The following is a 16,446-nucleotide window of genomic DNA, read 5'->3' on the forward strand; positions in this document are numbered from 1 at the left end:
GTAAAAGTAGAAGTACTGATTAAACTCCTGCACTGAAAGTACAGACATTTTTTTTTTGACTGAGAATTATATACAATAGCCATTTTGATAACTTGTCATAATGAAAAAAAACAACACAAAAAAGTTTCCCTTTTACTCATTCACTGCCAGCCTTCCCAGTTAACATTTGACTTCAAAAACTATCAGTGGCAGTGAATGAATTAAAACCTACGTAGTGCTCTTTCTCAGAAGAGAAACATCACGTTACCCATCACGTTAAGAGCAAGCAAAAACAACATGTACCCAAAGTTTTGCTAACATTGTGTACTGGCTCACAGAAATGCTAAATTAGCTAATCATAACAAATGAATAATTTTTGACTGCCAGAAGATGGCAGTTTTTAGGCTGGCACAAGACAGCGTATTCACCACAAATCATTCGGCGAGCCGTTAATGTCCAAAATAGTGATTTTCCAAATAAAAGTTAAATACGACCTGGGATACATGTTAAATATTTCACCGGACAGGGAGTCCTTGGTTTACAATGCCGACATAACCCAAATTCATCCCTAAAGCGGAATGTGTCAGTCTATCTCTGACCTACACGAATGCAGTTGTTAAATCATAATTACAGTACGGTAAATAGTTGTATCAAAAGTACTTCAAGGTCATAAATGTGAAACAAATCTATTAACAACCTTAAGTACGGCGCTAACTGAGCCACATGACCACATATTCTTACACCACTGAACAAACTCGTTCATGGCCTGTAAATTCGTAACGTCAACACATCGTATTTTAGATTAGATTAGATTAAACTTGATTGTCATTACACGTCACAAGTGTCGGGCAACGAAATGCAGATCGCATGCAACCAAAAGTGCATAGGCAATAATTGAACAGCATCATCGTTACCCCAATAGTGTAGCCGCTTAAGTTATATTTTTATGTTTTCAGAAAACAAAAAAACAAAAAAAAAAACAATCTCAACAAACAAGGAGAGTCCAATCGCTTCAATTGGACCTTTGCAGATCACCATGAACTGGAGAATTTACACAAAGAAAAAACATTAAATTATTTTTTATTTTTTTTAGCAAACATATTGGTTTTGTTTTTCATACTGTAATATATAACAGTAAGTTAAAAATTACTTGGGCAGTTATGCTATAAGGCTAACGATATACAGTGTGGTATGGTATTTGAGTATATTTCAACATAAGTGTCTATTTCTATAGATATGAACAGGCTATGACTATGATCATGAGTTACAAATAGTGCAATAGCTATACAGTATGATAACGTTACAGTATGTACAGTGCACTAAAAAAGATATTTCAATATTGTTTTAAATCGAAGACCCCATGTAATTTTTAACAAACTGTTCACGGATCCATCCATACAGGATCAGCGACCAACTTTTGGGTCCCTACCCACCAGTTGAGAATCCCCGATGGAGTAGATGCCAAGCTACCATTCGCTAAGATGATTTTGATAGTGTTGGATGCATTTAAGGCAACTAGTGTTCATTTCTGGCTCCACCGTAGTTCATGACAGTTTGGCGTTTGCATTCGCGCGCTGACGCTAGCTCACGGTCGCCGTGGCAACAGTTGACAGAGTATAGCTCGGGGTCAACCTACTTGTTCGGGGAGAGGAGTGAAGGTGGCTATCGAAGCTGGCTTTTTTCCATGTTGTTGTTCTGTGTGAAAGGCACGAGGCGGAATGACGGGTTGAGGGCCACACATGAAAGCCCCTTTCACACTGCCTCTAAAATGCTTTTTTATTTATTTTTTTTGTCGTGTGTGAAAGGTAGTGACTACTACTGGTACTGCAAAATGGACCCGCAAATTTCCCAGCTTTCGAGGTGGTATCAGAAGCCCTAAACACACTGCACGTCAAAGCTATCTTTAAAAAGAATTTCAGTGTCATTCATTTGTGTGATACGAAGTTGACCCGCAAATTTGCCGACTTTCAGCGTTCAATTAAAGCCCCTTTCACGCTTTTTGTTTCTGTGTGAAAGGTTCTGACGCAGAATGAGCAAATACAAATCCACTCAATAAGTATACGTATGTTGTGTTTTACAAAAATACATTGTCGCCACCAATGATCATCGCGCAGGTTCACTTCAATTGAATGGGAGCGGATGACGAGCATAGCCTCAAAATATTTCCCTCTCTTTTAATTTTCACCCATGTCCCCTTTCAGATCATGCTCCCTATTAGCAGGCCAGCAATCCAACGCTTGGTGAATTGTGCTTCACAATGATAGTGACCTCGTAGGACGCAACGTCGCTACGAATGCTTGGCCGCCCCAAGTTTGTGGATGCTAGTAGACACCGTAATATGAACCAATCAGAGCCAAGCTGTTTTCCATATTTAGAGTGGGGAAGATGCGCGCACACCAGAAAGAGCAGCACAATGTCCATTGAATTGAAGTAAAAAAACGGGGGGCTTAATTTTTTTTTTACATTTAATCATATCATGACTGTATTGTGTAGTCACAGACCAAATTAAACTGATGTACCTTAAACATCTTAAGTATAGTAACAAGTATTTACACTTCAGATACAGCCCAATGCAAGGTTAACGCCATTAACCCCACCAAGGATTCGTCGGAACTACTTCAAATTAAGAAGTGCAGTACAACATTTGATTCAGTTTTTCTTCGGAAAGTACAAACTCAAGGCTGTCGCTAAGTTTTTGCTGGCTCTGTAAAAAGATGAAAGCGTCACGTCTGTATCCTGTATCTGTATCCACACTTGCGGATGAGCACACGTTGCCTTGACCTCAGACAGCCGTTGGAGCGGTAATCTAGAGGTTCGTCTCGCAGGCACCTCTCAACATGCTCATTGTCCCTTCAGGAGCCACGTGAGTCCATGTGTTGTTGTTTTTTGTGTGTGGATGGAAAGTTTGCTATCAGTTGGCTCTGTTTCCCCTCTCTCTCTCTCTCTCTCTCTCTCTCTCTCTCTCTCTCTCTCTCTCTCTCTCGCCAGTTTGGTGATATTTGCATAGCACATGACACTGTGTATACACTGGAAAAACTGGGCCTGAAAAACAACAAAAAGTCTTTCAATTTGGAATCTCTTACTAATTTGAGCAAAGTTATCCGCCAATAGAACAGGAAAGTTCAAATTGGCAAGATTCTTTTAAAACATGTAAACACAGCCAGCCTAAAAAAAATTACCACTAAAGTCTTAAAACTAGTTAAAATAATCATAAACTATAATTCCCGATAGATAGATAGATAGATAGATAGATAGATAGATAGATAGATAGATAGATAATTTAAGCAAATTATCAATTAATTGAACAGGAAAATTTGACCGATTTGAAGATCTCGTCAAACAAGTAAACAGCTATCCTCAAAAATGTCCACTGATGTTTTAAAACTTTTGCATTGTATATATTTCATATATGAAGCAAAACTTAGTCAAGACCAGAAATAAAATCTCAATAAGTCATAATGTCTACATTTTTAAAGGGAAAAATACTTGAAGTGAAATGCACTAACACAAAAACTGCCTGGTATCTTGGCAATTATGATAAGCCTTCAAACAATTGAATCTTTTCAAATGTAAAGCTTGCAGTCTGGCAGACTTTCCAAATCCCCCAAAGAAACGCATTAATTTGACCCAAGTATCTTTGTGTTTTAGTCAAACTTATTTTGCTCCCCAGCAAGGGCGGATTCCCAGGAAGGGAGAACATTATGTAGTCGAAGACGAGAAACCATACAAGATCGCCTTTAGCTGTTTTCATGGAAACCGGTTTCCTCTCAGCGTAGTGCCAACTGTGCAGCTACTGCTTGCTTCAAAAACATTTCTGTTTGTTGGTTTTCAAACGCATTCCCAGAGGTTTTGTGACTTGTATTTTTGAATCCTGTGTTTCCGTGAGTCCCTTAACGCGACTCGGTCAACCGATAAAAATCAAATACCTGAATTCAAGTGCTTCCAATGAGTATGTTAATTTGATCCCATGAAGCGATACACCTAAACCGTCTTGAGTCCGCAGTGTTTCCAGTGAGTCCTCTAGCTCGAGTCAACCGATATAACCTAATCATCTCAGTCAGCAAACTCACTGAACCGATACAGGTTGATCATGTTGAGCCTAATAACTCGAGTCAGTTAACCATTACATGTGAACATCTCAGTAGGCTAATTCAGTAAACTGATGCAACCGAATCATCTGAGTCTACCGTCCATCCACTGAGTCCACTAACTCAAGGCAGTAGTGAACCGATACAATGGAATCAATCCGAGCCCGTTAACTGGAGTTAGTCAACCGATACAACCGAATCATCTGAGTCCATTGTTTTACTGGTGATACCGCTACCTTAAGTCAGCAAACCAATGCAATGAATCATCTGAGTCCGCCGTCTTTCTGGTTAGCTTGAGTTGGTGTTGTTTCCGGTGAGTCCCTTACTTCGATACAGTGAACCATTACAACTGGATTATCTGAGTCTGCTAACTCGAGACGGTCAACCAATACAACCAAATTATCTGAGTCTATGTTTTTTTAGGTGAGTCCTCTAGCTCGAACAAATGAAACAATATGATAGTTACTTGAGTCCGTTAACTTGAGTCAGCGAACCAAGAACTTCAACCTACCATCCTTCCCTGCTGGCTCGGCCCTCTTGCCTTGGGTAAACGATGGAGACAGTCCAGATGACTCAGTGCTACTTCTGAGCATTGCAATAAGACTGCAATAACGGCAACAGGTGCAGGCTAATCCCGCCTGTAAGCCATAAATATGGACTCAGATTACATAGTAGAGCGAGGCAGCGCTATTTTAAAGGGACAGAGTGCAGAGTCGCTGGTAAATCACGACAGATTCCACATAAACATGAACTTCCTCTGCCTAACATCCACCACTTCTTCTTCCTCCAGCACTCAAAAGAATGCTACTGCCTGATGAAAAGCATACTTTTTTTGGGCTGGCAACAGAAGTCCACTATGGCATGAGTGGGTGGACAGAATTATCTGAGTCTTATGTATTAGTTGTAAATTCACTCAGGTAAGCCAGTTTACCATCTGATTCTGTGGTGTTTCAGGTGAGTCTCCTAAATCGGGTCAGTGAGCCGGATACAACTGAATCACCTGAGTCTGCAGTGTTTTCAGTGTCTGCCAACTCGACTCAATGGACAAAATCATCTGAGTCCGCAGTGTTTTCGGTGTGTCCGCTAACTCGAGTCAGTGAGGCGAGTCATATTGAGTTTGCTGCGTTTCAGTTGAGAACGCCTTCACATGAAGTGAGTCTGTGCACCTTTTTATCAGCCTATTGCCTTGAGTAAATACTACATCTCGGGGGTCAAGAGTGCAGCACATTATGTCGTTGTGCACACAAAGAAATCCTGTTGTTTCCTTTCTCACACACACACACACGAGCATCTGTATTTTTTGTTTTTGCAGTGAGCCATAAAGCTTGATAAAAGTGGGCCCGAAATCTGCGCTATGTGTCTCGTGACCTCTATTACACGGATCACTGTTCAAGCGATGACTCACTAATCAGACCGCTCTTCTGACGAGTCTAAATTGCCTCGCATTGCATTGTTCCGTGATTGACATTAACGCAATGCATTTAAATTCAAGAGACGCCGCGCAAGCCCATCGAGGCGGGTCGTCTCGCACCTGAAGGGTGGGGGAGGAAACAGAATCTTGCTGACAGCCGTGTGATTTCTTTATTTTTTTTCCGACTGCACGTCTCGTTGGCCTGCAGAGGATCTAAACAACGCCCCAAAGTTTTTGACAGTTGCTCAAGTCATTCTGTCAGACAGACTGATCTGAAAATATGTTATTTTTTGTCAACTCACACTTCTCAAACACTGAATCATAAAACTAAAATGAAGGTGAAGGGATTTTGGGAAGAGTGGGGTTAGCGGTTGGGATAGGATTAAGGTTAAAACGAGAGGTTTGGGGTAACCCTACTGTAATCATAAACCTTTAATGAATGAGTTAAGGGCAGGGTAAATTAGGAGTAGGGTTAAGATTAGGGTTTCGGTTTGGTGTTGGGGTAGGTTTTAGGGCTAGGGGGATGGTAAGGGCTCACAAAACAAAAAACAGCTGCAAATCTTTTTTTGCTGTAGCGGTTCTGGATAACCGATGCAGGGGGCTCACCAGACCTTCTGAATCAAAACTAACATGTGGGATCATTTCCATGATGACTCATAGCTACTGGCTATGACTTAGTTGTACTGTTGTAAATCCATGCGAGAGACGTCAAACACTGCATTATAAAACAAAATAAAATTCAAATAAAGTAAAACTAGTGCCCTGCGATTGGCTGGCAACCAGTTCAGGGTGTACCCCGCCTCCTGCCCGATGAGAGCTGGGATAGCCTCCAGCACGCCCGCGACCCTAGTGAGGAGAAGCGGCTCAGAAAATGGATGGATGGATGGATAAAACTAATGGTGAGGGCATGCAGGAAGGCATTTTCTGACTGAAACTGAATACTTCAAGTTTTGTTCTTGCTTGTGAAATTGAAAAAGTTTCAACCACTGAGTTTAAATTTTGAGGACTATTTTTCCGGAAGAATTTTGGTTGAACTCCAAGCTGTGGCAAAAAAACGATATCATACATACAGTCACCTTTTTTTTTTGCGGTTATCTGATGAAGGTGTACAAGCCTGTGGGATCACTTCAGCCATGAAAATGTTTCCAAAAATCCAAGAAATAAGCCGAGTGTCTATTTTAAGATCTTTTTTAACATAGATGTCAGACGACTTCAAAGTGTGCCTGTCTGTGTTCCTGTCATAACACAAGACTCCTCATTCTGTTTGGAGAATATTTTTATTTTTTCAGCCCTGAGGGTGTCGTCTTCTTGTCATTGCGAAGAAACCCCAGTCAGACTCTCTGCTGTTTATTATTTTCACACCTTTTTTTGCATTAACGATATACATATATAGTCCAGCTGTCCTACTACCGCACTTCCGCTTCGACATTTTGCGGTCATTTGCCGTTACTTTACCTTTTATGTCGGCATTATCCTTTTGCTTTTCCCGTGAAATGGGGGCAGCTGTTGTCGGCTAAAAGCGGCAAATAGCGAGGCAGTTGTCTACAAAAGTGACAAATATTTGCCTCAGGTCCTAAAAAGCGAGATTGTTGGCGAGCTAAAACACTGATAGGAGTGAATCGACTTAGTTTTGGTACTACAGTGAACCCACATCTGTTGCGGGGGAATACGTTCCAGACCCAACCATGATGGGTCAAAATCGACGATATGAAGAGACCGTGTAAAAACACTTTTTTTTCCCAGATTGTTTGTGTGTCCCCCCACATTCTTTAAACACAGTTGAACTTCTTCAAACACACAAAACCGACACATAAGACAAAAGAGCATCACAAATTGTATATTTGAGCACCAAAGTGTTCAACAAAAGCATATAATTATTTCCTTTCACAACAGTTAGGTTAATGCTAACATATAATGCAAAACACATTTGAAAAAATTAGCATAGATGTTACGGTCATTATAAACCTTCAACAAATGCTACTTTAACACAAACCAAGGAGCAACACATACAAACAGAGCATACAATAATACTCACAGGTATATATTCTCTGTGGTCTGTGGGAATGACTATTAGTGGAGTTTAGATTGGGACCTTCTCTGCCTCCAAAATCTACTTAAGTACAGTAACAAAGTGTTTGTATTCTGTTACTTCCCACCCCTGTTAAATACAGACAAACTCGTTCACAACAGCAGCGTTCCGGCTCCATCACGGCTCCGTTCTGGAAGAAATAAAATGACGCCATGGCTCATAATTTCGGGCGAAAGCGCGCCGACAATGTCACGCTAACAACTTCCTGTCATGTAAAAAAGTTTGAGATGTGTCGAGACCTGCCTGCACGGGTTGCTTTTTTGTTTTTGTTTTCAGGGGAGACTCGTTCGCGGCCCTCAACCTTTACCGTCTACGCTCGTTTGCGCACGGCAATGCCCCGTGTCGGCCCAGCCTCGACGGGATTAACCGGCGCTCGGTGCAGCGTTCCACACAGGAAATGTGCGGCGTGACCTATATTAGTGAATGTTAATGGAAGGAAGGAAGCCGGGGGGAAAGGAGGAGGCGGTGTGGACTGCGTGGTCAAGTAGCTGATGGGGGCCAACCCGCTCTTCTTCTTGTCCGTTTCATTTGGAATGCGGCACTTTTGAATAATATGAATAATACGGCTACGCAAGCTTCTTGACTACCTTACATTTGATTTCATCAAAATGAAGAAATGTACCAATTTGAAATGAGACATCAGCTGTACATTGCCATGTTACAAAAACCTCGCCCCTTCTTTGCTTGTGAATGACTGAGCAATTCAGGGATGCTCCTTTTCTACCCAATCATGGCACCCACGCGTTCCCAATTAGCCTGTTCACCTATGGGATGTTCCAAATGGTTTTTTGATGAGCATTCGTCAACTTTCTCAGTCTTTTTTGCCACCTGTCCCAGCTTTTTTGGAACGTGTTGCAGCCATAAAATTCTAATCTAAAATGATTATTTGCTAAAAACAATAAAGTTTATCAGTTTGAACATTAAATATCTTGTCTTTGTATTGTATTGAATACACTGTATTCAATTAAATATATACGTCGAAGATGATTTGCAAATCATTGTATTTTGTTTTTATTTGTTTAACACAACGTCCCAACTTCATTGGAATTGGGGTCGTAAATCCCACCCAAAAAATTACCTTTTTTATTTTGTGCAATTTTTACAATTTATGTACAGTATATTGTTTTATTGTATATTATTTTTAATTGTGTACTGGCAGGTGATGAAAAAAAAATCAAATTGGGATGCTTACAACAGTTTTATCTATTTTTCCATCACATGTAATACATTTTTTTATCTTAGTTTTTTTTTTTTTTTATTGATCGCTATACCGCACATTCAATCGGACATGTACTTATGTGAATTTTTTATTTTTTTTTTGAACAAAAAAATTATTCGGCTAGCTAGCTGGATAGCTAGATAGATAGCACCATGTAGGAGGAAGCGTTTTTGTCCATTTGCAGGCAGATGGTGGAAGCATGTGTTGAACAACAATAGTGTCTTTGTGGATATGTGTATCCTCAAAGCATTGTCGGTATTGGAGGTTTTCCGTTAATTAAAAAAAGAAAAGTGTCCTCTTGTCTCCAATGTTGCAACGAGGTTCTATAACTGCAGTTGTATGGCTCTGTAATTGATTGTTTCCCATTGGCCCAAGACACGCTACACAAGGCAGTGAGAAGCAACATTCTTTCACAATTCTGCCCCCGAAACCAGTTTGACTGAGCATCATGAAATTTGGTAGAAATCTCTATCCTGAGTATACCTACAAAAAAGCCTCAAGAAGCCATGACCAACAAGACAGAGGACGTCTGCCATGTTGGTTTGAATCAGCCATTTTGGACTAGTTTTACCATGCCACAGGTACTTCAACGAAAACTCATCTTAGTGCTTTTGTAACTATACTAGACAGATGGTGAACGCTATGAAGGATTTGAAACTTGGTAGATGTAGCATGGCAGCAAAGTTTGGAACAGAGTGGTTTAACAGTTATTTGTGTTGTGTTGTGCTTTTACACTAGCCCATTAAATGTCTTTGGTGCTAGTGAGCATGTTGTCTCAATTAAATTAAGAAAAAAACATTTTACAGTAGCAGACACTCCTGGATCCAGATGGCCTTTGTGGGAAAAAAAAGAGATCTGAAATGGTGTGGTGGGAGAGTAAATCTGTTCCGTCTCGTGTTTGCTTTGGTCTTTATGTTGACAGCGGGCAGCGGGTTGGGCGTTTTCGCGACGGAAGGCGGCACGCTACGCAGCCAGAAGCCGCAATTCCTCCGTCTGCCGAGCCAATTTATGCCCCGCCGCTTGTGCCGTCAACAGGCCCGTTAAACAGCAGACCGCTAATTCGGCGCAGGCTAACAGGCGCTGACGGGTCCTGAAACCTTGCAATCTTGCTTGTCAAAAACAACACAAAACACGTACATTGGTGGACAGCAAATCCCTACGAGTTGTTGATGCCCCAACCAAAATGTTTATAATTGCCTATATCAGTGGCTCTGAAACTTTTTACACCCAGTAACACCTCTAAAAAATATTACATAAAAGAAAAACAATTACCAACATTAAAATATAATTGCATAATATCAAAGCATTTTTACGATTACGGATTCAGATGCAGTATAAAGATGTTCAATGTAAACAAATGTGTTTTTTGGGGGGGTTTTCTTTTGCAGAGTCTCCTCCAGAGAGGTCCGGGCGCCGACGCAGCATGCCCGGCAGCCCAACGGACAAAACTCCGCCCACCATGGAGGCCACGTCCGCCGCCGCAGCCACTACACCATTCAGAGTCACCGTGAGTACTGTGAGTCTGTTTTTGTTGTTGTTGTTGTGGTTGTTATTTTTGTTGTCCAGCTGTGAGAAGCAATGGCGTCATGGAGTCAGGCCATAGCCCTGTCTAATAAATCAGTAATGATTTGCTGCCATCTTGTGGCATCTACAATTTTAAACTTTTTCTTTTAGGGGGGGCAACAGTTGCTTGTGGATTTTTGGCGGAACAAATAGCGATGATGACACTGTATTGTATATTAGTGACAGTAAATATTTATTGTTACGTTTGTATTTGAGTACATTTCAGTCTTCAGTTTTTTTACTTTTAATCAGGAGTTGAATCAGCACGTCTACTTTTCCCCAACCAGTCTTTTTAACATAACGATCTGAAATACATTTCAGACTTTTTTTTTCTTTCACTTGCGAGTTGAATCGGTACGTCTCCTTTTACCAGGGTCCCTTTTTAAACCCACCTATCTGTACTTCATTACAGAGTGTGGGTACTTTTGCCACCTCTCCCCTCCATCAAGGGGAATCTCAGTCTGGTATCCAGATGGACGTAATGTGGTCTCGACTGGCTTTGATGAAGTTGAAACGCAGCTTTTTGATGTTCGTCACTGAAGGTTTGGGTTTGAGCGTGTCCGTGCAAGTTCGATTTCGCTTTCATTTCTCCCCGCGTGACATCAAAGCCGGTTCAAGCGAGCACATTGGTCAATGTACAACACATACACACACGCGCGCACGCACAGTGTTTATCGTTATTATCCCAGTGTAATATGCAAAGTGTCACGTTTAATTCCATAGACAAACAAGGGGTTAATTGGGCGGAAAATTCAGTGATGAGTCATCAATTTAAAGCTAATTAGCAATTAGCGGCTGGTATTTGCATCAATAAGAAACGAGCGGCGAGGTGCAGCAAAGGTGACGTATAAACACTGGAGAGTGTATGCAGTAGCGTAGTGTGTCAAATTGACCCATTTTGAGGTTTAAAAAAAACATATTTAAATTCATTAAAAATGTGATTTTTTTTTTGATTTTTTTGTATTAATTTATTTTATTTTATTTTTTATAAATAAAACTTCATGCCTGGCATTGTTTTGTTATTTAGGCTCGTATGCTAGCTAGTACTTTTGATGATCCTCATGTGAAGGTGGTTTGTTTGTGTTAAATAATTTAACAGCTGAACACAGTCATTTATGTGACATGGGTTCATGTTTGTGTACATGCTAGATGCATTTAGTTGATTCTTTGTGTTGTTACAGCCAACAGTAAATAAATAAATCCAAACGTAATAACAGTTTGTGTTCTTAAACTCTGTACCTTACCACTGAACATTTGAACTACGTTACACATAATACAACCCCTTTTTTGTGATCGTTTTGTGATTTTAAGTGCTCTGCCACCATTTTGTGGCATCTAGAGGCAATTACAAAAACTTTTTCAGTGGGGGGGGCCATCACTTACTCGTGACTTTTTGCTATTCACGGCAAGGCTCAGTCCCTATCCCCACATATTATTCATCTTTGATGAATTTATTGCCTTTTGGGGCCTCTATCATGCCTGAAAAGTCACTAATGTTGAAGTATTTTTTACGACGAAATTTACTCAGTAGCGCCCACTGGAAAGTTAGAAAAATGTTTTGCCCCTGATACCAGTTTCATCGTTCAGCCCAAAATTTACTATAACAGGACGCATGAGAAACTCTCAAAGAGCCATGCCCAAAACTGAAAAGGAAGTCGGCCATTTTGGTACGAAGCAGCCATTTTGGGTGAATTCCAGGTCTCATACTTGAATAAATTACTACTTGGGTATTCACCCAAAATAAGCACCAACTGGACGTGGGTATCCTTGAAAGATGCGCGATGTAAAATTGCCTAGCTTTTTTTTATTTTTTTTTTATTATTTAAACATTGAACCATGACCCATGGTGTAAGAAAGTAAATGTGAATCTTGCTTTGGTCCAACAGCTGTTTATGACTTCTTGTCGACTTTTTCAAAAACGCTGCATTCATGCTGACAAAATAAAGCTGACAAAATAAAGCTGACAAAATAATGCTGATGATAACTAATGAATACATCTCCCCATATTCTTATCCATCTTTGCAAACCCTTTGAAATCTTATGCTGGAGGTCGGAATAATGAGATACCTTTGGTGCACATTCCTGCTTTTAGCTAATGGTTTAAAAAATAAATAAAATAAAAGACCTCTTGATGCTGTCTCTCTTCGTGGAAGAATCAGCCGCAACATCTAAAGTGCTTTTGAGCTAAATCTGTCAAAATGTTTTTCCGTGACCTTGTTTGGTAGAGACGACGCCCGGAAAGGAGGCGGGACTCAAACTCCTCCACTGTCTTCAAAGTTCTGGTTCCCGATTGCGGATTAAAAATAAATAAATCATGGACAGTTGCCGATTAGTGTCCGACAACAACCACGTATGTCAAACCCCCAACCTATTTTGTTACGAAAGTATAACCATATCATTCCAGACTTTGTTTTTCTCGAAAATAAAATATAATGCAAAATTCTTTCTATATAAAAATCATTAACTTTGGATGTGTTGCTGTTTAATTTTTTCACCAAAATAACATGACTATTTTGCCAACTTGCCTTTTTATTTTTTTTGGTTTTTTACAAAATGTGATGATTTCCTTGAATTTTTTGTATAAACACAGACATTTAATACATCAAAAAATCCTAACTTATGACTATTGTGGCATTACTTAGTCGGGAACTGTCATTGTTTTTTTTTGTTTGTTTGTTTTTTTACACACATACATTGTCATCATTTTGCATACTCCTGTTTTATTGGTATTACTGCATTTCACTTGTGCTTTTATTGTATCTGAAGAGAGACTTGCTAATGGTGTAATTTTTTGCAAAATATTTCTCCTCTCTACTCGATTTACTGTATTCGTCATTGTAGCATTGACTCGTTGCGGGTGATGTGCTATACAAGCCATTAGGGGGCAGCATATGACTAGTTTGGCGTATGTTCGTCTGGTCAGTTTGTTTTATTGTTGTTGTTTTTTGCCATATTTTGTCATCATTTCGCAAATCTCTGATTTATCGCTATTACTGCATTCATCATTGCAGCATCGACACTTTGCGGGAGATGCGGTACTCCACGCCAGTAGGGGGCAGCATATGACTAGTTTGGCGTATGTTCGTCTGGTCAGTTTGTTTTATTGTTGTTGTTTTTGCCATATTTTTTCATCACTTCGCAAATCTGATTTATCGCTATTACTGCATTCATCATTGCAGCATCGACACTTTGCAGGAGATGCGGTACTCCGTGCCAGTAGGAGGCAGCATATGACTTGTTTGGAGTATGTTCATTTGGAAATTCAAACAGACTTTTTGCCTTATTTTCTCAACATTACACACATCTTTTAATTATCAGTATTACTGCATTCGCTGTTGTAGCGTTGATGCAGTCTTTCTGGTTTTAAAGGATGCTTTTCTTTTTTAAAATACCTGTTGGCTCCATTCCTTCTGCTTCAACGAGCAGTCATTTTCTCAATACATATTTTTTCTTCCCCAGGCCACTTGTTTCTATTTCTGTCCTTTTCCATCTGTTTCTTGTACATTTTCTCAGCACACTTCTCTCTTTTACTTCCCCTCGGCAGATGTATTTTTCTCCCGTCGTTTCAGCCGGTTGACGGAAGCAAATCCAATGCACCTTGCACTAATGTAGGTTAAAGTAAGCGTCATTGGACTGATTGAAAGATAGAGGATAGGCGACAGGCCGATGGGAAATAAATAACACAGTTGTGATCCATTCTCTCAAGATACTTTTTACACGCTTCTCGCCATCTAGCAAAAGGAACAAAAAAAGGAATCCTGTGTAAAATTTCATGTTTGCATGATTCAAACCAAATTATAAACAGGTGTTTATTTTAGGGTTTTTGCAGTAGGGGTTGAACGACAACAAACCTTTTATATTCGACTATAATGTGATGACAGTTGGAGTCTCAGGCGATTAAACGATGACATCACTGATATTTTTGCAGCACACCACAGCGGTCCCCAAACCTTTTTGTGCCACGGTCAGACCGGTTTCAAGTAAAGCTATTTCGACAGCAAGGCATAGATATCAGATAAAAACAAATAATTAATAAAACGCTGCATGTATTTGTTATAATTAGTGGGAGCTCTACGCATTTTTTTCTCTTCAACATACTTGCCGGTCTCATTTTAAGTGTGTTTTAAGACGGGAAGCTTGGTAAGCAGGCTCCAAAAAATTCAAGAAATGTTTCTATTTCCGTTGTGCTTTTATTGTATTTGAAGAGACACTTGCCAGTGCTCTCATTCTTTGCAAAATATTTCTACTCGCTTGAAAGCATCCATGCGGCTGTATAGACTGATTAGTGTCATCAAGTGACACAAGCGTCACTATGTTGGTGCGTGTTGTAGCAAACAACATGATCAACATGTTCTTGCTAACACACAGTTGTTACCCACGCATTATTAGACGTAACATTTTGGCGGCAAAGATGGGAGTTTCACTTGGTACAAAATGAGGACGCCAGTCCTGAGGTACCGCTGGTGTTAATCTTTTAAGACTAGCGGCGAGCGCTAATCTCAAGCATCACTAGCTTTTTTTTGTACTCTCTGACTTGCGAGGATGTATGAAGGCTAGCGATTAGTCAGTTGACTTCAAATTTTAAGTAGTAGTAAGAGTAGTAGTAAAGGCGACAAGTCAACTAGTCTGTTAACCTAACATATGTTCAATTCTTACCGGCCCAAATATACCATCATAATAATTCTCTTATACGATTATGAACTTCTGATCTTTTCCAAATGTTTTAAGAGCCTGTCTGAAATGGCGAGTCGACTAGTTGGTTCAACTAGTCAACTGTGTAGGGGACAGAGGGTGCGCCAACCCCATTAGGACATGGAATGTGTTGCATGGCTTGGTGAGTGAATGTTACTTGTGGAAATGTCACTGAAATAGCACAATAATATAGGAACAGGTGAGGTTTTTGCAAATAGCTGAGGATAGAAAAAAAAATATGACTATGTGAATTCGCACAGATTCAGTATTTAGTCGCTGGTTTTGGGGTTCCTTAGCGTAGACGAGGCGTTTCCTGGCGACAGGTACTTGTCACGGCAAACAAAAGGCGCGCCCGTGTTGGTGTGCCTGTCTTAAAGTTGCTCTCCAATTACCTTCCAAAGCCCAGGGCGACCTATCCATCTCTGGCGGCTAATTACACAGGTGCTTTAATGGGCCGACTGTGACGGCAGTAGGTCGTTTGACTACCCTGTAAAAAACACGAAAATGCGAGGACGCCACAGAACAATAGAAGCGGCAAACATGTCAGCAGGAGGGTGAGCAGAGACAAAACAAGGCAGCGGTGAGACCAAACAAGACTCAGCAGTCGACTGAAGATCTCTTTCACATCCGGACAAAAAAAAAAAAAAAAAAAAAAAAAGCAAAATTGATGAGGTAGTGGTGGTTGATGCTCAGCCCAAAATTAGATAAATGCAAATTTTTTGCATTTACTTATTACTAGTACAGTGGTACCTTGACATACAAGTGCCCCTACTTAAGAGTTGTTTGAATTGCAAGTCATCATATGGTCGTTTTTTAATTATTATTATTTTGCCGCAAAGTAGAGACCATATTAAGAAAAATTCATATGGTGTATAATTTATTTTCATTTTGTTTGACGCCTGCCATGCGCTTTAAACACATTTCCTTCTCGCCTATTGTCACTATCTAGCTGCCAAGAAATGGGAAACTACAGGAAAAAATGGGCATAGATGTTAAGGTAATTATAAACCTTCAACTATACTGGTATTATAATAAGCAGAAAATGCAGGGGCAATATAAGCTGTTGTATTTTAGCATTTAGCTTAACATCGCTAAAGACAGCTAACTGCAGCTATTGCACCATTCTTGGCCCTCTTTCTGTCCAATGAAAAGTTTTTTATCGCAAATACTGGTTTTCAGCTGTAGTGACTGCTAACCATAGCTACCCCTCTGTCATTGAACATCTTGCACGTTGATGTCCAGTGGCAATCACATGCCTCTAAATTTTGTGAATTTTTATCAGAAATGCTGGTAACATAATAAACATAAAAAGGCAGGTGAGGAAAAAAATGTCTGTCAGTTTTTAGCATTTAGCTTAGCATCGCTGAAGATGGGTAACCCTAGCTATTTTACTAATCTTGGCTAT

General features: G+C 40.1%; 1 protein-coding gene across 9 annotated transcripts in view; it reads left to right on the plus strand.

Moving 5' to 3' along the window:
• LOC133414269 (disabled homolog 2-interacting protein-like) overlaps positions 1–16,446 on the plus strand; it is a 95,023-nt gene that overhangs the window by 30,372 nt on the left and 48,205 nt on the right. For 6 of the 9 annotated variants that reach the window (XM_061699561.1, XM_061699563.1, XM_061699566.1 and 3 more), the window contains one exon: positions 10,175–10,302. In XM_061699561.1, coding sequence (XP_061555545.1) covers positions 10,175–10,302 — 128 coding nt within the window. Of the gene's footprint in view, positions 1–379; positions 2,843–10,174; positions 10,303–16,446 lie in introns of those variants that run through there. The other 3 variants (XM_061699562.1, XM_061699565.1, XM_061699568.1) reach the window with 2 other exon arrangements.

The sequence above is a fragment of the Phycodurus eques genome, chromosome 15, assembly GCF_024500275.1.
Source record: "Phycodurus eques isolate BA_2022a chromosome 15, UOR_Pequ_1.1, whole genome shotgun sequence".
Lineage (NCBI taxonomy): Eukaryota > Metazoa > Chordata > Actinopteri > Syngnathiformes > Syngnathidae > Phycodurus > Phycodurus eques.